Source organism: Salvelinus fontinalis, chromosome 16 (genome assembly GCF_029448725.1).
Source record: "Salvelinus fontinalis isolate EN_2023a chromosome 16, ASM2944872v1, whole genome shotgun sequence".
Lineage (NCBI taxonomy): Eukaryota > Metazoa > Chordata > Actinopteri > Salmoniformes > Salmonidae > Salvelinus > Salvelinus fontinalis.
Genome location: NC_074680.1, coordinates 13,091,791 through 13,119,196, shown reverse-complemented (window position 1 = coordinate 13,119,196; position 27,406 = coordinate 13,091,791). Strand labels below are relative to the sequence as shown.

General features: G+C 42.8%; 1 protein-coding gene across 5 annotated transcripts; it reads right to left on the bottom strand.

Annotated features, from left to right (window-relative positions):
* Positions 1 to 1,115: 1,115 nt before the first annotated feature.
* On the bottom strand, positions 1,116 to 25,858 carry LOC129812661 (zinc finger protein OZF-like). 5 transcript variants are annotated; one of them, XM_055864420.1, is made up of 6 exons: positions 25,654 to 25,858; positions 18,456 to 18,662; positions 4,595 to 4,753; positions 4,246 to 4,495; positions 3,966 to 4,154; positions 1,116 to 2,262 (listed from the first exon to the last, which is right to left on the bottom strand). In XM_055864420.1, the coding sequence occupies exons 2-6, from the start codon at positions 18,465 to 18,467 to the stop codon at positions 2,258 to 2,260; spliced, it is 615 nt and encodes a 204-aa protein (XP_055720395.1). In that variant the 5' UTR covers positions 18,468 to 18,662; positions 25,654 to 25,858; the 3' UTR covers positions 1,116 to 2,257. The 5 variants fall into 5 exon arrangements, with proteins under 5 accessions (XP_055720395.1, XP_055720390.1, XP_055720392.1 ...); XM_055864415.1 differs by having other exon boundaries at positions 1,116 to 4,154; positions 25,654 to 25,853; XM_055864417.1 differs by lacking the exon at positions 4,595 to 4,753 and having other exon boundaries at positions 1,116 to 4,154; positions 25,654 to 25,849.
* Positions 25,859 to 27,406: the final 1,548 nt, after the last annotated feature.

Genomic DNA, 27,406 nt, shown 5'->3' with positions numbered 1-27,406 from the left:
GAAATCCATAGATTAGGGCCTAATTAATTAATTTAAATTGACTGATTTCCTCATCTGAACTGTAACACAGTAAAATCTTTCATTTATATTTTTGTTCAGTATAGTATGATGCATTGATGAGCAAGGCCAATTATGCCTGTATTCAATAACAATAGTTTGCATATTGAGCTAAATGTAGGGTTCTATTCAATCCGCATCACAGAAGTTCAGTTTTACACCGTGATTGAAATTTAAAAGGCAACGTTCCCTCTTTAGCGGAGACTGCATTCACGGTAAACACTGCATATGTATTTTTGAAGTGGAAACGTCTACGAGCAACAACTTCTCCAGCCACTAAGTGGTAGGCCACACAGCTCACAAAACGGGGCCGCTGAAGTGCCTAGCGTGTAAAATCGTCTGTCTTCGGTTGCAACACTCACTACTGAGTTCCAATCTGCCTCTGGAAGCAACGTCAGCACAACAACTGTTTGTCGGGAGCTTCATGAAGTGGGTTTCCATGGCCAAGCAGCCGCACACACAAGCCTAAGATCACCATGTGCAATGCCAAGTGTCTCCTGGAGTGGTGTAAAGCAGGCACTGTAGTGACTGAGTAAAATACAAATTACTTTTTTTTATTAAAAAGTGAACATGTGTTATCAATTTGTATAAAAATACTTTAACCAATTGCAATCTAATCAATCTCTTCAATTCTTTTCACTGAAATAAAGAAAATATTTAACCTCTCAGATGTCGTCTGGGTTGAAACAGCTATTTCTATAACTCTGATCTCTGCAACAAAACAACTATTTCTGGTAGTCCAACACAATCTAGATACATTGAAGTCAGTGTACACACTAAAACAATTTACACACACCAATTACACTACGGAATACAATATATTCAAAACCCGTTGACGACAAGGGAGGATTCCAATACTTAACTGACCCTGTCCTACTTGGCACCTGTGTAAATCTGAAGCGATTGAAAAGATTAAAGCAACATGGTGAAACTCCCACATAGCCAATCATACAACAAGGTGATGCTACTAGTTGAACTGATTCAATTTAGGTCTAAGGCAGATTTATATAACTACCTTTATCTAATAAATACAAATCTAACAAATCAAAGACGAGATGTTAAGAGTTGTACACTTTTGTGGGAATCTTTTATTTACATCTAGGCTGTAGTACATTAAAACAAAGGTTTGTCAGTTCATCCAAACACACATTCAGTATCAGTAACTAAACAATTTTTTTGTTGTTAAATCACTTAAAACAAGATCCCAGTAATGACAAGCCAGACATTAGAAGTACTGAACAATATTTGTTGACATTTGACCATGGGGGGGGGGGGGGGGCACAGTAAGCAGCAAAATAACTAACATTTTCTGGAGTCAAGAGGGCACATAAAGCAGGATTTGAATATTGTACAGCAGTTTCTGACAAATATATTGGCATCCTTGCATCTGTTTTTATCTCAATATCACATTTTTAGATAACAATTAAGTACCAATTAAGACCCATTTCTCAAGAAAGAATTTTGCTAGGACTGTCTGGGAGTGGTCTTGGTGGGGAGTGTAAAACTGAAAACTAGCTGTTATTGGCAGAGAGGTTTGGAACTATTTCTTATTGGTCTATTAACTCATTTCCTGCCTGGTGAAGTCACCAGAGGCCAGAACTCCATCCCATTAAAACATGTTGAAATTTCAGGCAGTCTTTTCAAACAGCTCTTACACTAAAAGGGCATTATCATTTTCACAATTTCAGTATTATTCCAACCTCAGTGTGGAAATATATATAAAACACATGAAAATCACTTTTCTGACTGAACTGGGCCTTCAAATAACTCCCTAACTTTTGGCCACAGTTTATTGGTTTTTCAACATTGCAGAACCAATTTTGTTGTGAACTTAAATTTACAATTTTAATTGAGAAAATAAAAGACAAATGGCGTGGACAAATGGCATCGACACCCTGGAGCTACTTGGTTGCACATCCTTTGGCAAAGTTAACTGCAGACAAACACTTATTATAACCATCAATGAGCTTGCTGCACCTTTCAACTGGATGTTTGGCCCACTTTTCAGTAGCAAAGTGCTCTAATTCTTCAATGTTTGAAGGGTAACCTGCAGCAACCTCTGTTTCAACTCTCGCCATAGGTTTTGGTTGTGATTCAGATCAGGAATCCTTGCTGGCCAATCCAGAACAGTCTCTCTTCTTGAACCATTCCTGGGTGCTTTGTGTGTTTTTGTTGGGGTCGTTGTACTGCTGGAACACCCTCAACCTTCAATGGAGACCACATTTTTGGACACTGGGTTTAACATTGGACTCCAAAAATACCTGATGACCTGCGGATTTCATGATGCCTTGCGCACGCTCAAGGACCCCCAATACCAGTGGCAGCAAAGCAACCCCACAGCATTATCAAACCTCCCCTATCTTTGATTGTAGGGAAGATGTTGTTTTCATTGAATGCTTCAAACACAGGAAGAAACCATCTTATCCTATGCGCAGATTGAGGAAAATCTGGTTAGTAACTGCTTACATGAGGCAGGGCTGTACATAGCAAAGATCAATACATTACTGATTGAAATATGATTGAGTGGGCAGCCTGCTGCTATACATGACTGGTCTGTAATCAGTGCACAAATTATTCCTAAGCATCTTCACACACCTCTTGCGCAACGGGAGAATCTCTGTTGAAATAGCTTAATCCGGGACTAGTTTCTGGGAAACTGGCCCTGTGTCGTACACTGCCACCTAAATAGCAAAGAATAGATCAACGCATAACGAAACCTTTCAAGGGTTTTCTCCGGTGTATGAAGGGGATCCTAATGTTGAACAACTCAATTCACACTTAACTGTGATACAAAGCCCCTTTCCAGTATCAACTGACTCAACAATGTCTTGCTCGGATTGACAATGAGAAATGTAGCACATCATGTTATTTCATTGTGTTCTTCTTAGTCTTCTTCTTCAGTGGTGAGATTTTCAAGTTGTGTTGTTTTTCCCGGTGGTACTTCAAACTTTGCAGGTGTGGGTAGCCCCTCCCACATTCACAGCATGAGTAAGGCAACTCGCCTGTGTGCACTCTCTGATGAGCTGTTAGTTGAACTTTTGCACTGAAGCGTTTTTCACAATCAGGGCAAGGGAATGGTTTCTCTCCTGTGTGCATTCTCTGATGAATTTTTAGATCAGTTGATGTATAGCATCGTTTCTCACAAAAGGAGCAGGAGTATGGCTTCTCTCCAGTATGTACTCGCTGGTGTGCTATGAAGTTGCTGCCTCGTGCAAATTCCTTCCCACAGACAGTGCATTTGTACGGTTTCTGTCCAGTGTGTGATCTTTGGTGAATTGTTAAGTAACGTTTTAAGGTAAAACTCTTCCCACAGTCAGAGCAGTTAAAAGCCTTCTCTCCTATGTGTATTTGCTGGTGTGTTTGTAAACTAAATTTCTCAGGGAAACCTTTTCCACACTGTTGACAGGAGAAAGGTTTTTCTCCAGTATGTGTAAGTTGATGTCTTCGTAATCGAGAAAGTACAGAAAAACTCTTCCCACAGTCAGCACAGTGGTGAGGTTTAACTCCTGAATGTACCCGCTCATGCAATTTCAATTCAGCTGATGTAATAAAGCGTTTCTCGCAGCCAGAGCAGTGGAAGGGTTTTTCTCCAGTGTGAATTCGTTGGTGTATCTTAAAGTAACTCGCCTGAGAGAAATTCTTCCCACAGTCAGAGCAGTAATAAGGCTTCTTTTCAGTATGAATTTTCATGTGAACTTTTTGGTGTAATTTAAAACTGTCAGGACGTGAAAAACATTGATCACATTCAGAGCATTGGTAAGGCTTTTCTCCAGTGTGCTGTCGCAGGTGCACATTAAAATAACCAGTTTGAGCAAAATCCTTTCCACAATAAGGGCAGTGGTAAGGCTTCTCTCCAGTGTGAATTCTCTGATGTACTTTAAGATCATTTGATGTTTTGAAACTCTTACCACACTGAGAGCAGTGGTGGGGTCTTTTTGTTTTGTCGGCATCCTTTAGTTTAAGATCTGTTGCAGATGAGTTCTCGCCAAGCTCTCCTGGAGCAGAGATCTCTCCATGTTCGGTTGATGCAGATGAATTCTCTCCAAGCTCTCCATGTTGGTTGGGCTTTACACCTGTGTGAGGGAGGGGGTCTTGGGCTACACAGAGAAGAGAGTCAGCATCAAGTTCATCAACACAAGTCAAATATAACCAAATGCATAATAAGGGTTTGCAAATTTGATCAAATACCTGGATGAGTTGATCCTTTGCTATCAACAACCTCAACTTGTAGAGATTGTGCATTTGGCCCCAGCTTCTTCCTGCAGTCCTCCACCTGTACTCTAACTCTCTTGAGAGGCAGTAGTGTCCACTGAGCTCCACTGTTACAGCCAGGACTCAGTGATTTCCTGCAGTCTTCCAGCAGTACTGTTACCCACTTGAGGGGCATATTGGGCTCGGGTTGGTGGGGAAGTGACAGGCTGGAAATGTCCTCACAATCCTAAAATAAACACAACATAAACAGAGTGTAGGTGGTGTCAAATGGACTAATAAACACTGACAAACTACATCACTTGGTAATGTAGGCTTACTACGCTACCTCCTCCAGTTTCATAGACTCTGCATTTGTCCCCAGCAGATTAATGCAGTCTTCCAGCAACAGTGCAAGTGTTCCACTGTTACAATCAGGACCCAGTGACTCTGTAGGTTCGGGATCAGGGTGGTGGGGATGAGACATGCTGGCACTGTCCTCACAATCCTAGAATAATGACAACAGATAGTATGTAGGTGGGTCAAGTTCAATATCTGTATACAACACACACTAGATTTATGAAAAGGTGTAGTAGCAAGTGGGACAGTTCAATATAAACAAAAACATGTATGATGTGTAACTGTTAGTCATTTTAAGTGTTTTTCATGGTTGCAAAGGCAAGGAACGTAAATGCCACCGCAAATCAAGAACAACCCAAGTCTTTTACCTTGGGAAATGAGACACACGAAGAGGAGTTTAGCTAGCAACTAGGGTGACACGATATATCGGTGAACATATCGGAATCGGCCGATATTAGCTAAAAATTCCAACATCGGAATCGGACAATGTCTAGTTTAACATCCCGATGTGCAAAACCGATGTCAAAGCTGACGTGCATACCTATATAACGTAGGTACGTGACATAATAACGCCACGTAAAATTTTACGCTATATGTGCAACACAGCATTCCTAAACTAGCCCACAATGTCTGCTGTGTGGATCGAGCAGTCATTTGAAAGAGTAACAAAATTTCAGCGAGACAACTCAAAGGCGAAATCCACTAAAGCCAAGATATGGAATTCATTGCCCTTGACAATCAACCGTTCTCTGTTGTTGGCGATGTTGGCTTTCGCCGACTGGTCGAGCACCGGTCAACACTACAAAGTGCGCTATTTTTCAGATGTTGCCCTACTGGAGTTACACAGTAATAGCGTCACTGCTATTAGCTTCTCGACATACATACTATGGAACGTCGTTTGGGTCTTTACGTGTGAAAAAAGATACAGTAGCACTATCAAAGCTGTACAAAAAAATCTGCAAACAAGCAAACACCGGCCACGAACGATGTGTTTACAATACTGCGTTGGTAATAAAGCATCATTTGTTTGACCACAACTTCTGGGGTAACTAGCTTTAGCTTGGTACCTAGCTAGCACCAATACAACCAGCCTGAAACAATGACCAGTAGAACCTGTAGTCATTTTCATTATTCTTAGCAATGATTAGGAATCCTTGTGGATAAGTATTAGCTAGGTTGCCACTTGTTGTTCGCCTATTGAAATTGAACTTTGGTTCATGAGAATAAATAGCCAGCCAGCTACTTAACCCTGTTGCCCAAAGCTAACGTTATAAGCAGTCAGCTGGCTGCATCTGCCTAGTGAGGCTGAACGCACTGGGGTTGTGAAGCAAGCCACAATAAGGATTAGGCACAATAGTGGAATTTGTGGTTTGCCTTTAAACTAAAAGTATGTAATTGACAGTAATGCAAATGAATACCAATAGAAATATGCCATACTTTGATTTTGAAGGCTAACCGCAAAATCCACTATTGTGGCTAATCCTTATTGTGGCTAGCTTCACAGATGGGTCCGACCACCATTAATCAAATAAGAACCGTCTTATAAATGAGGGTTATTTTAGATGACACCTAGCTATATAGTTAGCTAGCTAGCTAAAAACAGATGTTGCGTTATTTGACGTGTCAAATCGTGTTATTTGAATTGTATCATTTTATGACACGCAAAGACCCAAACGGCATAGAAATAGAAATCCTGGTTGAGAATGAAATGACTGAACAACAAAACAGCACAGCAAGGAAATGAAAGAAATAGGTTTTGATTATGTTTGACTGGTAATGGGGACATATGTAAATGCCAACAAAATAACTTTTTGGTCAGTGTGGTGTGTGTGTAACCTTGATTTAACTAGGCAAAGTCAGTTAAGAACAAATTCTTATTTACAATGATGGCCTGGACGATGCTGGGCCAATTGTGCGCCGCACTATGGGACTCCCAATCACGGCCGGATGTGATACAGCCTTTGAACCAGGGACTGTAGTGACGCATCTTGCACTGAGAAGCAGTGCCTTAGACCGCTGCGTCCATGTGTGTATTAACTATTTAACTGTACTAAAATGCTTGAAAGGCCGCTAAAATGGTAAATATCGGTATAGTTTTTTTTGGCAAGGAAAATATCGGATATCGGTGCATCACAACTAGCAACCTAACGTTACCTAGCTAATAAATCATATGAAGTAGTCCAACATAAGCTGTTACAGCTTGTGGATAGCTGTTGACATGCTGCTAGTGTTAAGGGTAAACAGCCAATTCTAGACCAATTTTTACTTGGTATTACTTTCTTCGATATCAATTCAGAAACGCCTGTTTCTAGTTGCAGGTGGAACTCCAATAAAAAGTTAATATTCGTGAGGAGTTCCCTCACCATTTTGTCTGGAAGGCATCTCGCACTTCCCAACATATTTGCAGGAACTACCAGTTCTAAGCAATGCAGCCATGTGACCCAAACACATGCAAGAGGCATTTCTCACTTTGTACAAAAAGTTGATTTAAAATTTTAATGAATTTAAAAAAGACCTACTTGAAACTGTTCACAGACATTTATAAAAGAGACAAGCTACTTCCGAATCGGGAACAAAGAAAGTATTGTCAAGTAAAGGTTAGTTGAAAAATGTCTCCCGGTGATTTGTATTAGCTACGGTATACAGTCGTGGCTAAAAGTTTTGAGAATGACACAAATACTAATTTTCACAAAGCCTGCTGCCTCAGTTTGTATGATGGCAATTTGCATATACTCCAGAATGTTATGAAGAATGATCAGATGACTTGCAATTCATTGCTAAGTCCCTCTTTGCCATGCAAATGAACTGAATCCCCAAAAAACATTTCCACTGCATTTCAGCCCTGCCACAAAAGGACCACATCATGTCAGTGATTCTCTCGTTAACACAGGCGTGAGTGTTGACGGGGACAAGGCTGGAGATAACTCTGTCATGCTGATTGAGTTCGAATAACAGACTGGAAGCTTCAAAAGGAGGGTGGTGCTTGGAATCATTGTTCTTCCTCTGTCCACCATGGTTAATTACAAGGAAACATGTGCCGTCATTATTGCTTTGCAAAAAAAGGTCTTCACAGGCAAGGATATTACTGCCAGTAAGATTGCAACTAAATCAACCATTTATCGGATCATCAAGAACTTCAAGGAGAGCGGTTCAATTGTTGTGAAGAAGGCTTCAGATCACCCAAGAATGTCCAGCAAGCGCCAGGACCGTCTCCTAAAGTTGATTCAGCTGCAAGTACAGAGCTTGCTCAGGAATGGCAGCAGGCAGGTGTAAGTGCATCTGCACGCACAGTGAGGCGAAGACTTTTGGAGGATGGCCTGGTGTCAAGAAGGGCAGCAAAGAAGCCACTTCTCTCCAGGAAAAACATCAGGGACAGACTGATATTCTGCAAAAGGTACAGGGATTGGACTGCTGAGGACTGGGGAAAAGTCATTTTCTCTGATGAATCCCCTTTCCAATTGTTTGGGGCAGCCGGAAAAAAGCTTGTCCGGAGAAGACAAGGTGAGCGCTACCATCAGTCCTGTGTCATGCCAACAGTAAAACATCCTAAGACCATGCATGTGTGGGGTTGCTTCTCAGCCAAGGGAGTGTGCTCACTCACAAGTTTGCCTAAGAACACAGCCATGAATAAAGAATGGTACCAACACATCCTCTGAGAGCAACATCTCCCAACCATCCAGGAACAGTTTGCTGATGAACAATGCCTTTTCCAGCATGATGGAGCACCTTGCCATAAGGCAAAAGTGATAACTAAGTGGCTCAGGGAACAAAACATCGATATTTTGGGTCCGGGTGGACAAACAAAATTCCACAAATTCTGACAAACTCCAAGCATTGATTATGCAAGAATGGGCTGCCAGGGCGGATTGCAGAGGTCTTGAAAAAGAAGGGTCAACACTGCAAATATTGACAGGGCGATCCGGACGAAGACAGTGGAACTCCCGCAGCATAGAAGGGTCCAAAACATCGTCCCCCGGGACCCAGCATCTCTCCTCCGGACCGTACCCCTCCCAGTCCACGAGGTACTGAAGGCCCCTCGCCCAACGCATCAAATCCAGTATGGCGCAAACGGAGTACGCCGGTGCCCCCTCAATGTCCAAAGGGGGCGGAGGAACCTCCCGCACCTCAGACTCCTGGAGCGGGCCAGCCACCACCGGCCTGAGGAGAGACACATGGAACGAGGGGTTAACATGGTAATCGGGGGGTAGCTGTAACCGGTAACTAACCTCGTACAGTCTCCTCAGCACTTTAAAATGGCCCCACAAACTGCGGCCCCAGCTTCCGGCAGGGCAGGCGGAGGGGCAAGTTTCGGGGCCTCACTGCGGTGACAGTCTGCGCTGGCCTTCTAGCGCAGCACGGCCCACTGGAGGTGAACATGGGAGGCATCCCAGGTTTCCTCTGCGCGCCTGAACCAGTCATGCACCGCAGGAGCATCGGTCTGACTGATGCCAAGGCGCCAGAACCGGCTGGTACCCCAAGGACGAGAGGTTAGTGGAGGAGTGGCGGAGCGAGATCTGAGCCACCTCGGCCCAGGGCACGAACGCCACCCACTCCCCCGGCCGGTCCTGACAATAAGACTGCAGAAACCTACCCACATCCTGGTTCACTCTCTCCACCTGCCCATTACTCTCGAGGTGAAAACCTGAGGTAAGGCTGATCGAGACCCCCAGACGTTCCATGAACGCCCTCCAGACCCTCGAAGTGAACTGGGGACCCAGATCAGACACTATATCCTCAGGCACCCCGTAGTGCCGGAAGACGTGTGTAAACAAGGCCCCTGCAGTCTGTAGTTCCGTAATGAGACCGGGCAGAGGGAGGAGATGGCAGGACTTGGAAAAACGGTCCACAACGACCACGATCGTGGTGTTACCCTGTGAGTGAGGAAGATCGGTGAGGAAAATCGACCGACAGATGCGACCAAAGCCGTTGTGGAACGGGTAAGGGGTGTAGCTTACCTCTGGGCAGGTGCCTAGGAACCCTACACTGGGCGCACACCGAGCAGGAGAAAACACAAACCCTCACCTTTGCCAAGGTGGGCCACCAGTACTTCCCACTCAAACAGCGCACCGTCTGACCGATGACGTGTGGGCCCAATAGATCAACAGGTCACGGACAGCAAACAGAATGTACAGACGCCCAGCGGGCCTTAACATTCTGGGAACCTGGCCTGAAAGGGTGAAAACAAAAACGGGTAAAAAAAAAACATGACGAGGATTCGCTGCCCAGATGTACTCCAGGTTGCGGTGGTCAGTCCAGATGAGAAAAGGGTGTTGAGCCCCTTCAAGCCAATGTCTCCACGCCTTCAACACCTTGACCACAGCCAACAGCTCCCAGTCCCCCACATCATAGTTTTGCTCCGCCGGGCTGAGCTTCTTCAAGAAGGCACAGGGGCGGAGCTGCGGTGGCATACCGGAGCTCAGCCTCGGACGCGTCCACCTCCACCGTGAACGCCAAAGAGGCATCCGGATGCGCCAGCATGAGAGCCGAGGTAAACAGAGCCCTTAGGTGACCAAAAGCCCTGTCCGCCTCAGCCGACCACTGAAAACGCACCAGGCCCCCCTTCAGCAGTGAGGTAATGGGAGCCGCTACCTGACCAAAACCCCGGACAAACCACCGTGGTGGGGGTCGGCCAATTACACATGGCTGAAATGCAGTCACTCTCCATCTCCACCCCTGAGGTGGAAATGCGGTATCCTAGGAAGGAGATGGACTGCTGGAAGAGCAGGCATTTCTCAGCGTTGACATACAGGTCATGCTCCAATAGTCGACCAAGCACCTTGCGCACCAAGAACACATGTTCGGCGTGTGCAGCGGAGTATATCAGAATGTCATCGATATACACCACTACACCCTGCACGTGCAGGTCTCTGAAAATCTCGACCACAAAGGCTTGGAAGACTGACGGAGCATTCAACAACCCATACGGCATGACGAGGTACTCATAATGCCCTGAGGTGGTACTGAATGTGGTCTTCCACTCGTCTCCCTCCCGGATACGCACCAGGTTGTAAGCGCTCCTGAGATCTGGTTTAGTGAAGAAGCGCGCCCCGTGCCTTGACTCAATCGCTGTGGCTATGAGAGGTAGCGGGTAACTGTACTTCACAGTGATCTGGTTAAGGGCTCGATAGTCAATACACGGGCGCAGACCTCCCTCCTTCACGAAAAAGAAACTCGAAGAGGCGGGTGAAGTGGAGGACCGAATGTACCCCTGACGCGGAGATTCGGAGACATATGTCTCCATAGCCACCGTCTCCGCCTGTGACAGGGGATACACGTGACTCCTGGGAAGTGTGGCGTCTACCTGAAGGTTTATCGCACAATCCCCCCGACGATGCGGTGGTAATTGAGTCACCTTCTTCTTAGAGAAGACGAGAGCCAAATCGGAATGTTCGGGGGGAATGCGCACGGTGGAGACATGGTCTGGACTTTCCACCATAGTATCACCAATGGAAACCCCCAAACACCTCCCCGAGCACTCTCGCGACCACCCCGTGAGAGCCCTCCATTGCCATGAAACAGTGGGGTCATGACAGGCTAACCAGGCCTATCACCACGGGAAACACAGGAGAGTCAATGAGGAAGAGACTGATTCTCTCCCTGTGACCCCCCTGCGTCACCATGACCAAAGGAGTGGTGGCCTCCCTGATAAAGCCGGACCCTAATGGTCGACTGTCAAACGCGTGAACTGGAAAGGGCCTAACCTCTGGAACAATGGGGATCCCTAAACTTTGGGCGAATGCTCTGTCGATAAAATTCCCAGCCGTGCCTGAATTGACGAGCGCCTTATGCTGGGAATGCGGGGAAAACTCAGGAAAGTTGGCTTGCAAAAACAGGTGGGCAACAGAGGGCTCTGGGTGAGAATGGTGCAGGCTCACCTGGGATGACGCCAGAGCGCTCTGCCTGCTGCCTCGACCCCAAGAGGAACCAACCCAACACCGACCGGCAGTGTGACCTCTGCGGCCACAGATGGTGCATGTGAAGGCCCCCCCTCCGGACTCCCCGAGCGCAGCATCCCCTAGCTCCATAGGCACCGGAGTGGTGGTGCTGGGAGATGAAACCGACAGAGCCGCATCTGAACGTCCGCGGGTGACCAGCAGGTTATCCAGCCGGATGGACAGGTCCAGCAGCTGGTCAAAGGTGAGGGTGGTGTCCCTGTAGGCCAACTCTCGACGGACATCCTCACGCAAGCTACAGCGATAGTGGTCGATCAGGGCCTTGTCGTTCCATCCCGCTCCGGCGGCCAGGGTCCATCAAACTCTCTGGGAAGAGCGAGACGAATCCCACTGGGACCGGGTGCAGAGGAGGTGAGTAGTGGAGACCCCTGTTGTGCTGGTGGGGGCGCTGAAGGGACTCCCTGTCTCTCCCAGCGGTCCATAGTCTGGACGACGCGGTCCATGACAGCCCCGAGATGGTGAAGCATCGCCGCGTGCCCCCGGAAGCGCTACTCTACCCCCACACTGGGGGCACCCACTCCTGCTGACTCCATTGATAGGTGTGGAATTCTGTAACGGGGTGAGTGACTGGTTGCCGGGAAGTCAGGCGCAGGAGAACAGGAGAACTTTAATATACACCCTGGCCCAAAGGCACAGGCAAGGCAGCACAAAGCACAACCACGGTGACATGAACCAAATTAAACAAAACAAACAAACCTAGGTTTGAAACAAACCTAGCGCAAACCAGCCTGTAGCGTAACACCCTACACAAAGAACAACTCCACACACAGACATGGGGGAAACAGAGGGTAATATACATTTAGTCTGATGAGGGAATGTGAACCAGGTGTGCGGGAAAACAAAACAAAACAAATGGAAAATGAAAGGTGGAGTGGCAATGGCTAGAAAACCGGTGGCGTTGACCGCCGAACGCCACCCGAACAAGGAGAGGGACCGACTTTGACGGAAGTCGTGACATTCATGTAATTGTCAATAAAAGCCTTTGACACTTATGAAATGCTTGTAATTATACTTCAGTATTCCATAGTAACATCTGACACAAATATCTAAAGACACTGAGGCAGCAACCTGTGTTTTTAAACAGCTTGGAAAATTCCAGAAAATTATGTCATGGCCTTAGAAGCTTCTGATAGGCTAATTGACATAATTTAAGTCAATTGGAGGTGTACCTGTGGGCGTTGTCACGCCCTGGCCTTAGTTATCTTTGTTTTTCTTTATTATTTTAGTTAGGTCAGGGTGTGACATGGGGGATGTTTGTGTGTTTTTGTCTCGTCTAGGGTGTTTGTATTGTCTAGGGGGTGTTTGTAGAGTTCATGGGGTTATGTTCAGTGTTGGTGTTTATTTAAGTCTATGGTTGCCTAGATTGGTTCTCAATTAGAGACAGCTGTCTATCGTTGTCTCTGATTAGGAGCCATATTTAGGCAGCCATTGTCATTAGTTGGTTGTGGGTAATTGTCTGTGTGTAAGTTGCCAGTGTCTGCACTTATTTGTTTTGTATAGCTTCACGTTTGTTGTTTTGTTAGTTTGTAAAAGTGTTTTTCGTCTTCATTAAAAAGGAAGATGTATTGTTATTACGCTGCGCCTTGGTCCTCCTCTCTTTCTCCTAACGACGATCGTGACAGGTGTATATCAAGGCCTACCTTCAAACTCAATGCCTCTTTGCTTGACATCATGGGAAAATCCAAAGAAATCAGCCAAGACCTCAGAAAAACATTTGTAAATCTCCACAAGTCTGGTTTGTCCTTGGGAGCAATTTACAAAATCCTGAAGGTACCACGTTCATCTGTACAAACAATAGTACGCAAGTATAAACACCATGGGACCACGCAGCCATCATACCGCTCAGGAAGGAGACGTGTTCTGTCTCCTGGAGATTAACATACTTTTGTGCAAAAAGTGCAAATCAATCCCAGAACAGCAGCATTGGACCTTGTGAAGATGTTGGAGGAAACAGGTACAAAAGTATCTATATCCATAGTAAAATGAGTCCTATATCAACATAACCTGAAAGGCCGCTCAGCAAAGAAGAAAGCCATGCTCCAAAACCGTCATAAAAAAAGCCAGACTACGGTTTGCAACTACACATGGGGACAAAGATTGTACTTTTTGGAGAAATGTCCTCTGGTCTGATGAAAAAAATAAAACTGTTTGGCAATCATGACCATCGTTATGCTTGGAGGAAAAAGGGGGAGGTTTGCAAGCCGAAGGGACACAATCCCAACCGTGAAGCATGGGGGTGGCAGCATCATGTTGTGGGGGTGCTTTGCTCCAGGAGGGACTGGTGCACTTCACAAAATAGATGGCATCATGAGGGAGGAAAATTATGTGGATATATTGAAGCAACATCTCAAGACAGCAGTCAGGAAGTTAAAGCTTGGTCGCAAATGGGTCTTCCAAATGGACAATGACCCCAAGCATACTTCCAAAATTGTGGCAAAATGGCTTAAGGACAACAAAGTCAAGGTATTGGAGTGGCATTCACAAAGCCCTGACCTCAATCCTATAGAAAATTTGTGGGCAGAACTGAAAAAGCATGTGCAAGCAAGGAGGCCTACAAACCTGACTCAGTTACACCAGCTCTGTCAGGAGAACTTATTGTGGGAAGCTTATGGAAGGCTACCTGAAACTTTGACCCAAGTTAAACAATTTAAAGGCAATGCTACCAAATACTAATTGAGTGTATGTAAACTTCTGACACACTGGGAATTTGATGAAAGAAATAAAAGCTGCAATAAATCATTCTCTCTACTATTATACTGATATATATAGAATATATTTCACATTCTTAAAATAAAGTGGTGATCCTAACTGACCTAAGACAGGGAATATTTACTTGGATTAAATGTCAGGAATTGTGAAAAACTGAGTTTAAATGTATTTGGCTAAGGTGTATGTAAACTTCAGACTTCAACTGTATGTAAATAAGGTATGTTTTTTATTTTTTATAAATTTGAAAACATTTCTAAAAACCTGTTTTCGCTTTATAATTATGGGGTAGTATGTGTAGAATGAGGAGGATTTTTTTTATTTAATCAATTTTAGAATAAGGCTGTAACATAACAAAATGTGGAAAAAGTCAAGGGGTCTGAATATGCACTGTATATGTAGCTGTAGAGGGATAAGTGTGTTGACCTATGCCACCCCATAGTAATACAGTACAACACCGGTTCTTAGATATGGTTTTACCCAGGGAAGAGGCTGAGACTAACAACTTTCTGGAATTAATTCCAGACATTAAATTTTACCCCATTTTTCTCCCAATTTCGTGATATTCAATTGCGATCCAATTACAATCGTTTCATTGCTGCTACTCCCCAATGGGCAGGCCTCCCGAGTGGCGCAATGGTCTAAGGCACTGCATCGCTGTGCCACTAAAGATCCTGATATGAGTCCAGGCTCTGTCGCAGCTGGCCGCGACCGGGAGACCCATGGGGCGGCGCACAATTGGCCCAGTGTCGTCCGGGTTAGGGGAGGGTTTGGCAGGCCAGGCCAGGATGTCCTTGTCCCATCGCGCACTAGCAACGCCTGTGGCGGACCGGGCGCATGCATGCTGACACGGTCGCCAGGTGTACAGGGTTTCCTCCTACACATAGGTGCGGCTGGCTTCTGGGTTAAGCGGGCGTTGTGTCAAGAAGCAGTGCGGCTTGGCTGGGTTGTGTTTCAAGACTTTGTGAGACAAGACAAGACTAACTACCAATTGGATACCACGAAATTGGGGAGAAAAGGGGATTAATTTTTTTTATAATTGTCAAATGTAATGATGCCCAGCATGTGCAGTAAGGCAAGAAACAGCATGCCCTTTTCAAATCATAGTGACAACTAAAGTGGCCAAATAACTCAAAGGGTAACGTATAGGCCAAGACCCCTGGAACACGGCTAGAGAGCACAGGTGAACCGTGTTCTTATAAGCCCAGTCATTGACCAATCGCATGTGAAAACAGAGTTTTGACTGGCAACTATTTAAAAGAGGATCCCAGCCATCTCGTGTAGATATATTTATTGCTCAATTCTTAAAATGAAGCACCTTAAATCTTCTTTACAACCTGGCATACATAGCACGCATGAATTTCACGTTTGGAGAAGCCAATTTTCACCATAAATATGCACCTTTATAATTAGCACATTGCGGACTTGTGTAAGATAGCCTACTACTCCTAATGCGATGAGTATTTGGATAGTCATAATTTAGACTAATAATATAACTCAATCACTGTTCGCAACAAAGACTTTAATACATGGCTAAGTGCGTATAGGCCTAGGGTATATCATATACCTTTCTTCTTTCTTTGCATGGAAAGAATTGGGCCTTTTATAAACACATTTCATGCAATTCTACTACACTTTACATGACTGGAGACATTAGCAGAATCATGTTTAATATGACAAATTAGAGGGTAGCCTACTCTGTTGACACTGACAAACCTTTCAAAAAAAAAATATGTGGTGCATATGACATGCCTACGAGAAGGGGAGACTAGTAGAATCTGACGTCCATCTTAACTGGAGGAGGAAAATATTGTTAAAAAAAACAAAAAAAAACTTAAGGAGCCCTGACCCAACAATGATAAACAGTGAATATGCTCAGTACGCACTCACCGGGGATATTGCCGATCCTCTCCGCTGGCGCCAATAAGATAGACTATACTGTTGTTTATCTCAATTAAATTCAGAATTTTGATAATGAAAAGACTAATCTGTCTTTTAGTTGTCTTCTCTTTACAGCAATAACTATGTTTTTCTGCAATTGTATTTAGAAATATTGCGGTATGCCCGCTTTGGCCTCTACTTTTCACAGACAGTCGCAACTCAACAATAATCTGCCCAAATTGCACGGGCCGCCTTTCCTTCCAACTGTAGGCAATAAGATTTAAGACAATACACAACTTATTTTTTTTATATTTAAAAAAAAATAAGCCAAATGATCCTCTGTGGCCAAATCATGCTTTAGTAGCCTATTTTGAATTATTGTATTTCTGTATAGATGGGAGTAAGCTATTAAAGGCTATATAATTTTGGAAACTTTATTCAATTTACTTTAGGAAAAGCTTACATTCCCCAAGCCTTATGGATGCGCTGCCTATGCTGGCAAATTAAAAACAAGCGTAACATCCACTCGCTATTCGAATGCAGGCTACGGATTAGTTTTTTTGTGGGCCATTCTAAATACCGTAATTGCTGGACTATTAAGCGAACCTGAATATAAGCCGCACCCACTGAATTTAAAAAATATATGTATTTTGTCCATAAATAAGCCGCACGTGTCTATAAGCCGCAGGTGCCTACCGGTACATTGAAACAAATGAACTTTACACAGCCTTTAAAACTTCTTCTGGCTGCAAGGGAAAGTGTTGAGTAGCCAGTGAAATCGTGCCCATTTCAAACGGCCTCCTACTCAATTCTTGCTCGTACAATATGGATATTACTATTAATATTGGATAGAAGACACTCTCTAGTTTCTAAAACCGTTGGAATTATTTCTCTGAGTGAAACAGAATTTATTTGGCAGCACTTTCCCTGACCAGGAAGTGAAATGTCAGAAATATGTGTTCTGTTCAACTTGATGCCTATATATGGTCATGACACTTAGGAGTCTACTTACACTCCATACGCCTTCCTCTTGGTCTCAAGAGGATGTGAGAGAAGAAATTTTGTGTTCATCTTGGTCAGGGGTGGAATAAAAGCAATTTCTTTGACGTGACCATCCACTTCCGGTACTCTGAAACGCGCGACAAGGAAGTGCCATTGCCTTCTGTTTTGCTGCCGTAATAGAGACCACAACTATCCCAGGCTCTGAATTTTTTTGATACATGTGAACATATCATCGTAATGTATGTTTTTTCAATATAGTTTAATCAGATTATTTAAATTTTTTCGGGAGTTTTGCCGTGTTCCGTCCTCTGACTGTGTTTACGTCGGAGAGATTTGTGCCACTCGGCTAGTGCCAATGCTAAGTGAAGAGGGAAATTTGCCATTCTGAATCCAAACAACGACTCATCTGGACAGAGGACACCTTGTTCAACATTCTGATGAAAGATCAGCAAAAGTAAGAGCCAATTTATGATGTTATTTCATATATCTGTCGTGCATGTTGACTGGTCGTGGGCGCCCAAGTTTTTCTGGCTATTGCTGCTATGCTAATATCACGCTACATTTTGTTTGCGCTGTAAAACATTTAATAAATCGGAAATATTGTCTAGAATCACAAGATGCCTGTCTTTCAATTGCTGTACACTATGTATTTTTCAGAAATGTTTTATGATGAGTAATTAGGTATTTGACGTTGGTGTCTGTAAATATTATGGCTGCTTTCGGTGCAATTTCTGATTGTAGCTGAAATGTAAACTATGAATTATACCTGAAATATGCAAATTTTTTTTAAAAAAAAACATGCTATACAATAAATATGTTATCAGATTGTCATCTGATGAGGTTGTTTCTTGGTTAGTGGCTATTTTTATTTTTATTTGGCCGAATTTGTGATAGCTACTGATGGAGTAAAAAACTGATGGAGTAAGAAAAGTGGTGTCTTTTGCTAACGTGGTTAGCTAATAGATTTACATATTGTGTCTTCCCTGTAAAACATTTTAAAAAATCGGACATGTTGGCTTGATTCACAAGATGTGCACCTTTCATCTGGTGTCTTGGACTTGTTAATGTGTGAAAGTTAAATATTAAAAAAAAAATCTTTTGAATTTCGCGCCCTGCACTTTGAGCTGGATGTTGTCATAAGTGTACCAGTGTCGGGCTGCACCCCTAACAGGTTAAAGGAAACACGGCTTGTAACAAAAATAAATAGGCCTTTAAACGAAACACGGCTTGTAACAAAAATAAATAGGCTTTAACGAAACACGGCTTGTAACATTTTTTTTTTTTAAATAGCAGTAAACATTAGCCTACCAAGAAAGTCATTGGTCACTATCTTCCTCCTGTGCACTGAAACCACTGAAGTCATCTCCTTTGGTGTCGGAGTTGAATAGTCTCAGAATTGCTTCATCCGATGTTGGATCGTTTTCATTGTCGCTCTCGTCACTTTCATCTGGAGGCAAATTCCCCGCTGAGCTCATGCTGCCCTCTTCAATACGCAGCAGTCCAGCCTTTCGAAACCTGTTGATGATAGTGGATTTTTTTATTTTATTTTGACAATGCTCCACGCTGTCAGGACCCACTTGCAGATTTGACCATAAGTTGCTCTTCGCATGCGGCTCGTTTTAGTGAAGGATTTCTCCCCACTTGTCATCCAAGCCTCATTTTCTAGTTCGGGCCATCTGCTTTTCTTTCCTCTGAAAGCTTTTGTTGTCTTTTTGCACTGAGTCAGTTTCTCACGCTGCTGTTTCCAACGTCTTATCATCGACTCATTAAGGCCAAGCTCCCGTGCAGCAGATCTATTTCCTTTTCCAACAGCCAGATCGATCGCCTTCAAATTGAAAGCTGCATCATATGCATTTCTGTAACGGTCGTCGTAATCCTCCTCCTCGGACGAGGAGGAGAGGCGAGAAGGATCAGACCAATATGCGGAGTGGTTTGTGTCCATGATTATTTTTTAACCAAATAAACGGAACACTAACGAAACAAAATGACAAAAGAGAAACGACCCGACAAACAGTCCCGTGTGGCACGAATACAGACACGAGATACAAACACCCACAAAACACACGTGAACCCCGGCTGCCTAAGTATGATTCTCAATCAGGGACAACGATTTATAGCTGCCTTTGATTGAGAATCATACCCGGCCGAACACAAACAACCCGACATAGAAAAATAACACATGGACAACCCACCCCAACTCACGCCCTGACCAACCAAATAAATACAAGAAAAAGGAAAAACAGGTCAGGAACGTGACAATTTCTCTGTGTCTTTGCCATGATGAGGGTGACAAAATGACTACCGTAATCAGAATTATGGGAAGTTTGAGCGCGCTCGATTTACGTCACATTATGTGACGGTGCTCAGTTTTTTGGCGGCATGAATCTTGTGAAAGCGGGAAAAATCCATAAATTAGCCACGTCATTGTATAAGCCGCAAGGTTCAAAGCGTGGGAAAAAGTAGCGGCTTATAGTCCGGAAATTACGGTAAAACATTATTCCACCTATAGGCTATATATAAAGACCAGATTAAATTAAATTGTTTGATGGGTGAGAATGTTATCAAGTGCTTGTCAAATTGTGACTGAGAGACTAATGAAGTGTGTGCAGCCTGTGCAAGAAACAAAGCACAGCCCATGCCTTTCATGCAACATTTCTCAAATCATCATTAGAGTCGCATCATGCAACCTTAAAATGTATTAAAAATTAAAGCATATAGCCTAACGTTTGTATCACAACTAAAGTTGTATAAATAACTTGAAAATAATTATATAGGACCTGTTTTTGTTGTTAACTGCTCAACATAGAACAGCTGCACGTGCGCAATCCCTCTGAAATAATTTGGAGAAAATATCATTTTATTCAGCTATGTTCAATTGTATTCTTCATACTATAAAATAATATACAATAATGCCACGGAATACGAAGTAAATCTTCTCTGCTAAATGAACTGTGTAGTCCCACAGCCAGATCAGGGCCTAACATAAAGGACAACTGAATATCCTATTCTGTTCTTCTGAAATAGGCTACATTTTCTTCATATCCTGTGCCTTTAGATCTGTCTAAAATAAATGATGGATTTATTGTGATGGTGTAGGCTATATTAAATGGATTTATTTGACATTTTAAAATGTAGATGTATCAAAAGGTCAGGAGATGCTAAACGTGTTAATGTTAATTAACGGTCTGTGAGACCGGCAGTTATTTGCATGACAATCACCGGCTGACAAAATGTCGTGACCACCACAACCTTAGTTAACACCATCATCTTAATTATGCTCACAAAAAAGTAATTGAAGATCTAAATGCAACTTCACATGAAACTGGTTGAGATTAAATGATTGGCATGCAGATGGAGTCAGGACATTTCAGCAGTAAAATGTGAAGAATGTTGACCTCATTTTGTATTTATGTAGGCTACACTAACCAGGTTTCCATCCAACCTTTTCATGCGAGGAAAGTACATGTCGAATAAAAAAAAAAGTCACGAAAAGCTTGATGGAAATATGTCGGTAAACGTTCCAAATGTTGACAAAACAAATTACGCTTGACAAGGTGGGATCTTGTGTCGGTACAATGAATTATGTGGAACGCTTTTATGATCAAATATTGATATAATAACCATCATATTGAAGTAAATTGGAGTTACGCAAATGTATTGTGTGGCCCTCCCACTAACTACGTTAATGGCCAAAACATCATATCACAATATCTCTCTCATTTTTGACTATATTTCATGTTTTGGATTAATTAAAGTTCTAAATATGATTTGAGTAGTTTATGACACAAGGTGGCAACACAAATAAGTGATTTCAATGGGGCTTTCTGATTGTTTTATACTGTTCAGTCCAACTTCAAACTAAAATAATGTTCAGCATTTTCTAAAATGTCTGCATTTCTTGCACTTTTGTTATCCTTTCCACACTGTACCACGCAGGGCTGCATGATATGGGCAAATATTCTAGGCCTAGTTAATTGGTCAACTATTGGAATCATGAAAATATAATTATTATTCTAATAATACATTTGGAATATATTGGGCAGCACCTTGAATTCATTGTTGTTCGACATGACAACGAATGAATAAGCCAGGGAGGAATTCTTGACAGGGTATAAAACCAAAGTGTTGGTCATTGTTTCCAGGGGATCCTAATTAGATGTTACATTCCATGTTCTTACCTCATGTAGCTAGCTAACATATTCATGTTTCACTTATTCCTCTGATTTAAGATACCATTGCAAACAATATGCTTATTTAGGCCTACACCAGCACTGGTACCAGCCATCTACGTTTGCTCCGACTTAGCAAACTACTAGCTAGCCAGACAACTAGCGATTAGCATTAGCGGCTAACAATAGTCACAACAAACTAGCAGACATTTAGATACAAAAGCGAATAGTGTACTTGTGGAAAGCAGCATTGTTTTCACCAACATCTTGTTGCGTCTATCTGACCATGCAGAGTGAACAGAAAGAAAGTGCTTGTGACTCCGTGGTCGAGTAACTGCTCTTTCCTTGAGTGACAGGGCAGGGCTTGAGTTGGGAAGCGGAAAGACGACTCAAGTAGCGAACGGAGTAAACTATAAAAACGGACCGCCTGAGTTCAATGTCACATTTAGCAAACCAAACATTGAAATACCGTTACAGAAGGTAAAGTAAAAACCCAAACCGGTCCATGCATCAATACCGGGTATATAGTCAATGGCAACGCGTCATTCAAGGGCAGGTGGGGCTGGCCTATTTTGCATGTTATTTTGGTAATGATACGTGTCACATACCAGTTTGCAAACCATGTAAAAAAAAAAAAAAAACATTATATATCGCATGGTCTCTTTCTTGAGTAAGGCAGCTCCAAAATGCAGGTGTTTCAGCCTAGCTCAGTGCATTCTGTGGTGGTGGGGCAAGCCAGCAGAAAATATTGAGCATTGCACCGTGATTGGCTCAGTGTTCTGTCATTCATAGGGACACTAGTCACCGCCAAGTCTATGGGTAAAGCTAGAAAATTCTAGCCACTTGGGTGCTGACAGAGTTACATTAGAAGTGCCTATCCAAGAAGGTCACTGGCCACAAATAAAATGACGTCAAATCACGTTATATGTACAGTAGCTTTGATTGGACTGACATCATACTTTCAAAATCTTAGCTAGCAGTCATCATCATGAATCAAGTCGTCAATCTACTAGAAAATCATTTTTAATCCTTGTCATATGAAGAGAAATAATGACGAGAAATTATAGACAAAACGTATCGGTGCTCATCGGCCATTGGACATAAACATTACACAACAAGTTGGAAATCGCAAATTCAACAATGAGTAGTTTGGAAGGAATCAGTGAGAGTGGCTAATGTTAACTGCAAGCATTGCAAAGCAATCACTAGCCTGCTATTCAGTGAAATGGCTGTGTGGTCCCAAATCTGGGATTAAGGGTCTCTTTTCCAAGTTTAAAAAGATAAACATTCAACATTGGCCATGCTGTCAATGAAGCATGATTTGTGCCACGCTCAAAACAACTTAACTCGTAACTGCAAAAACTTAACTTCAGTGAGTTCAAGACAACTGGGAAGTCGGGAATAAACGAGCTCTGACTGGGAAAATACGTTTTGAACGGTCATCCAACTCAGAATTGTAAATCTGGCCTCTTTCTAGAGCTACAACCTGAAGATCAAAAAGATCATCATGATTCGACCTTGTTTTTTTCTGAGTTCCCAGTTGTTTTGAAAGCACCATAAATCCAGAGAATGCCAGACTTTGATGACAAAATTTGCCCACGAAGGACTGCCGCGCCACCTTCCTGTTCAAGTGAGCACACCACAACAAGGTCAGTCCAAAAATGTATTGTATGCTGCTGCATAAATTATGTAATATGCCACGGAGATATGTGTACTGAAGCTAAGAAAGTAATACTAAGTGTATGCTGTGTAGTAAGATGTTAGTAGCCCATGTGCCTCACCCTAATCATTTGGTCTATTTACCCCTCATAATTTAGCCTACTGTTCTGACTTGGTGGTGCACATGTAGCCTATAACCTGTAACCGGTAATCATTGAATATTTACTGCCTTTTTTCAAAGGCAGTAAACGAGGCTGAATTAAGTGTTTCGCTGCCACACAAGGCTCCGCTGATAGCTAGGTGTAGCCGTGGTAAGATGTTGGGACAGCAGTAGGCTGCTTGTGGGCACCGTTTGTCACCGTTATAGTACAATTAATGTATTGTTTAGTGCTGTGGCTTTGCTGGCATGCATCCCACTTTTGATTATTTTTGCCCCACCAAGATTTACATGCTAAAATCGGCACAGTATGTAGTAAAATACAGTATACTGCCCAGCCCTATAATAATATCATCATCTGGGTAGCCTACCCACACTGTATCTGCGAGCTGTTGGCTACAGCACACGTGCCAAGACCAGAGTGTGCACATTCGCTATATAAGTAGAGTTGACAATGTAATGAAAACCCATTAACTTGTATTTTCTATTGTAACCACAAAAGTTATTTTTATGTACACTACGTCATCATGAACACCTCCAAAACAAATGTTTTTTGTGGTTTGGTAAGAAGAATATCCCTCTCCCCACAGGTGTGATTACTACCTCTGAGGGTTTAAAGCTTGAGGTAGTCACCTCATATACAAGTAGTTGGGAGTATGGCTAGACGGTACACTGTCTTTCTCTCAGCACATATCAAAGCTGCAGGCTAAAGTTAAACCTAGACTTGGTTTCCTCTATCTTAATCGCTCCTCTTTCACCCCTGCTGCCAAACTAACTGATTCAGATGACCATCCTACCCATGCTAGATTATGGAGACGTAATCTAGATTATGGAGACGTAATTTATAGATCTGCAGGTAAGGGTACTCTCCAGCAGCTAGATGTTCTTTGAGCAGCTAGATGTTCTTTACCATTCGGCCATCAGATTTGCCACCAATGCTCCTTATAGGACACATCACTGCACTCTATACTCTTCTGTAAACTGGTCATCTCCGAATACCCGTCGCAAGACCCACTGGTTGATGCTTATTTATAAAACCCTCTTAGGCCTCACTCCCCCTGAGAGATCTAATGCAGCCCTCATCCTCCACATACAACACCCGTTCTGCCAGTCACATTCTGTTAAAAGGTCCCCAAAGCACACACATCCCTGGGTCGCTCGTCTTTTCAGTTCGCTACAGCTTGCGACTGGAACGAGCTGAAACAAACACTCAAACTGGACAGTTTTATCTAAATCTCTTCATTCAAAGACTCAATCATATACACTCTTACTGAAAGTTGTGGCTGCTTTGCGTGATGTATTGTTGTCTCTACCTTCTTGCCCTTTGTGCTGTTGTCTGTACCCAACAATGTTTGTACCCTGCTTTGTGCTGCTGCCATGTTGTCATGCTACCACGCGGTGTTGTCATGTGTTGCTGCCATGCTATATTGTCATCTTAGGTCTCTTGATGTAGGGTTGTCTCTCGTCGCGATGTGTGTTTTAATCCCAGACCCCATCCCCGCAGGAGGTCCTTTGCCTTTTGGTAGGCCGTCATTATAAATAAGAATTTGTTTTTAACTGACTTGCCTAGTTAAATAAAGGTTTTATTTCAAAAATCACGGACAGCCCTTTATGCGCAAAAAGTACATTTTATGGAAACATCTCTGGTAGGTAAACGCGCATATTGTTTTTATGCGGGTTTTAGAATATTCGCAGTAAAATCTGGCGCCAATTAGATGGACATTTAACTGTCCTGCAAAATCATCCTTTTGTCTTGCATTCTCTATTTTAAAATGTGGTCACCCTACGGATGCTGAATGTAACTCTGAGCCGGATGTTATGCAAGACGTTGTAACTCATGTTACGTTCAAAACAACTGCCAGCTCAGAAAACTCCCGACACCAGAGCGTTCCGAACTGGTAACTTGGGGGTAAAAAAAACTATCACCGAATGGGAAAAATCAATTTGAACGGTTATCCAACTTGGGCATCTTTCTAGAACTCCTACTTTCCGACCTAAAGGTTATGATTTGACTTCGTATTTTTCCAAGTTCCCAGTTGTCCTGAACATGGCATCTGAGCCAGATACTATGCAGCGTTTAACTCTGAGCTGAATGCTGTAACGTTACTGGATGTAGCATCTAGCTCAGTGTTACAGCCTCTATTGGCCAACCGTTGCATACCCTTCATTCCGTGACATACCATTGTTTCCTATCATCTCGCAAATCTCCGTTTTGAACGACTGACTTTATTACCAAAATGATACACTTAGTCAATTGACGCTAGAATGAATGTTTGACTCATATCGATGGCACATAGCCTATGTCATAGGCCATTTTCAAAACGAAAATGAGCTTTTAGGTGCAGTCGCTCTTTAAAGCGGAGGAAGACGCATTACTGTAGCTATATGAACTAACGTTAACTATACGTAGCCATAATCTCTTGCTGAAGCTAGCTAACGTAAGCGAACCATGATCTTGCAAAGACGAACGGAAAGTGTTGCTTTGTTGGCACAAAACGGGCTAAATATGCTGTTTGCTTACCATGTTATTGAATTAGCTGTATCCCTCTTCTTTTTTTCTTTTTTTAATGGTCGTTTCACGTTTGTAGCTAGTTATGTTATTAGGTGCGTAATACTATGCAAATTAAAGTTTGAAACCTCTCTGGCTCACTGAGGTATACTATATGAACGCTCTGGCTAGGCCACGAAATGAAAAGCTTTCTGCGCATGCTCCGAACCTTATTTTTCTTCTGGGGAGAATCGTGTCGATTGGCATGGCTTGTGATGCCTTACCGCCACCTACTGGACTGAAGTGTGGATGGTTGATTGAGAAAAACTGACGTTCTATAGCATTCTTTTGTATAGTGTTGATGATACATTATTTTAACAACATTAAAATACATTTCACAACACATTAAGTGCGTGCTCTCAGGTGCCCAGCTCGTGCACATACGAGCTTAGATGGTTCTCGAATTAGTCAGGTCTCTGCATATAAATACTTAGGGATATGGTTGGATGATAAACTGTCTTTTAAAATGCATATTGACAAACTTTGTTAACAGCTAACAATCAAGCTAGGCTTCCTCTATAGAAACAGGACATGTTTGTCCTCTACAAATAGAAGACAAATTGTGCACGCTATTTTTATGTATGTTAAAGATTATGGGGATATTTTTTACATGCATGCTTCAGCATCAACACTTAAATCGCTGGATGCTACTTATCATTGCGCACTTAGGTTTATTACGGGTGCTAGCTACAGAACTCACCACTGTGTTTTATATCAAAATGTGGGTTGGGCTTCGCTGTCCGTGAGACGAGAACAACATGCTCTCATGTTTGTCTATAAAGCACTTCCGAATAAGCTACCTTCTTATTTATCATCATTCATCAATATTATAATTTCTAAAACCAGGCCCATGTGATTTCCAGAGTTGGGTATGGCTGCCTTTTCCTGTTAAGCTCCTTGCCTACGGAATAGCCTGCAGACTAAATTTAAACTTGAGACTCTCGTCCCGTTGCCCATTTTAAATATTTATTGGAGGATTTTTATTTTTGTATTGCTTGTAACTGTTTCGGGTAATGTAAATTCTTGTGCTGTTAGGTTATTCCCCTATGTGTAATCTGTTGCAGTATTTTTTTGTGTTATCAGTGATCGTTTTGTTTGTCTTGTGTAGTTTCTTAATCATTGTACCTAAACTGTATGTGTAAACATGTATACGCAGGGCCCAGCTGTAAAAGAGACCTTGGTCTCAGTCTGTGTTCCTTGTTGAAATAAAGGTATAATAATACTATCACATATCTACAACACAAAATCCATGTGCATATGTAATCATGTGGGTGTGTGTCTCTTCACAGTCCCCGCTGTTCCATGAGGTGCATTTATTATTATTGATATTATTTTGATATAATTTTACTGCTTGCATGAGATACTTGATGAGGAATGGAGTTCCATGTAGTCATGGCTCTATGTAGTACTGTGCACCACCAATAGTTTGTTCTGGATTTTGGGACTGTGAAGAGACTTCTGGTGGCATGTCTTGCGGGGTATCATACACATGGTTAGCAGATGTTAATGCGAGTGTAGCGAAATGCTTGTGCTTCTAGTTCCGACAATGCAGTAATAACCAACGAGTAATCTAACCAAAAAATTCCACAACTACTACCTAATACACACACAAGTGTAAAGGGATAAAGAATATGTACATAAAGATATATGAATGAGTGATGGTACAGAACGGCATAGACAAGATGCAGTAGATGGTATCGAGTACAGTATATACACTGCTCAAAAA

Excerpts from the sequence above, each read along its gene's own strand:
- LOC129812661 (XM_055864415.1), bottom strand. Across the intron at positions 4,496-4,594 it reads AGTCTATGAAACTGGAGGAG|GATTGTGAGGACATTTCCAG; the intron begins GTAGCGTAGTAA and ends TGTTTATTTTAG. Across the intron at positions 4,155-4,245 it reads CAAAGGATCAACTCATCCAG|CCCAAGACCCCCTCCCTCAC; the intron begins GTATTTGATCAA and ends TTCTCTGTGTAG.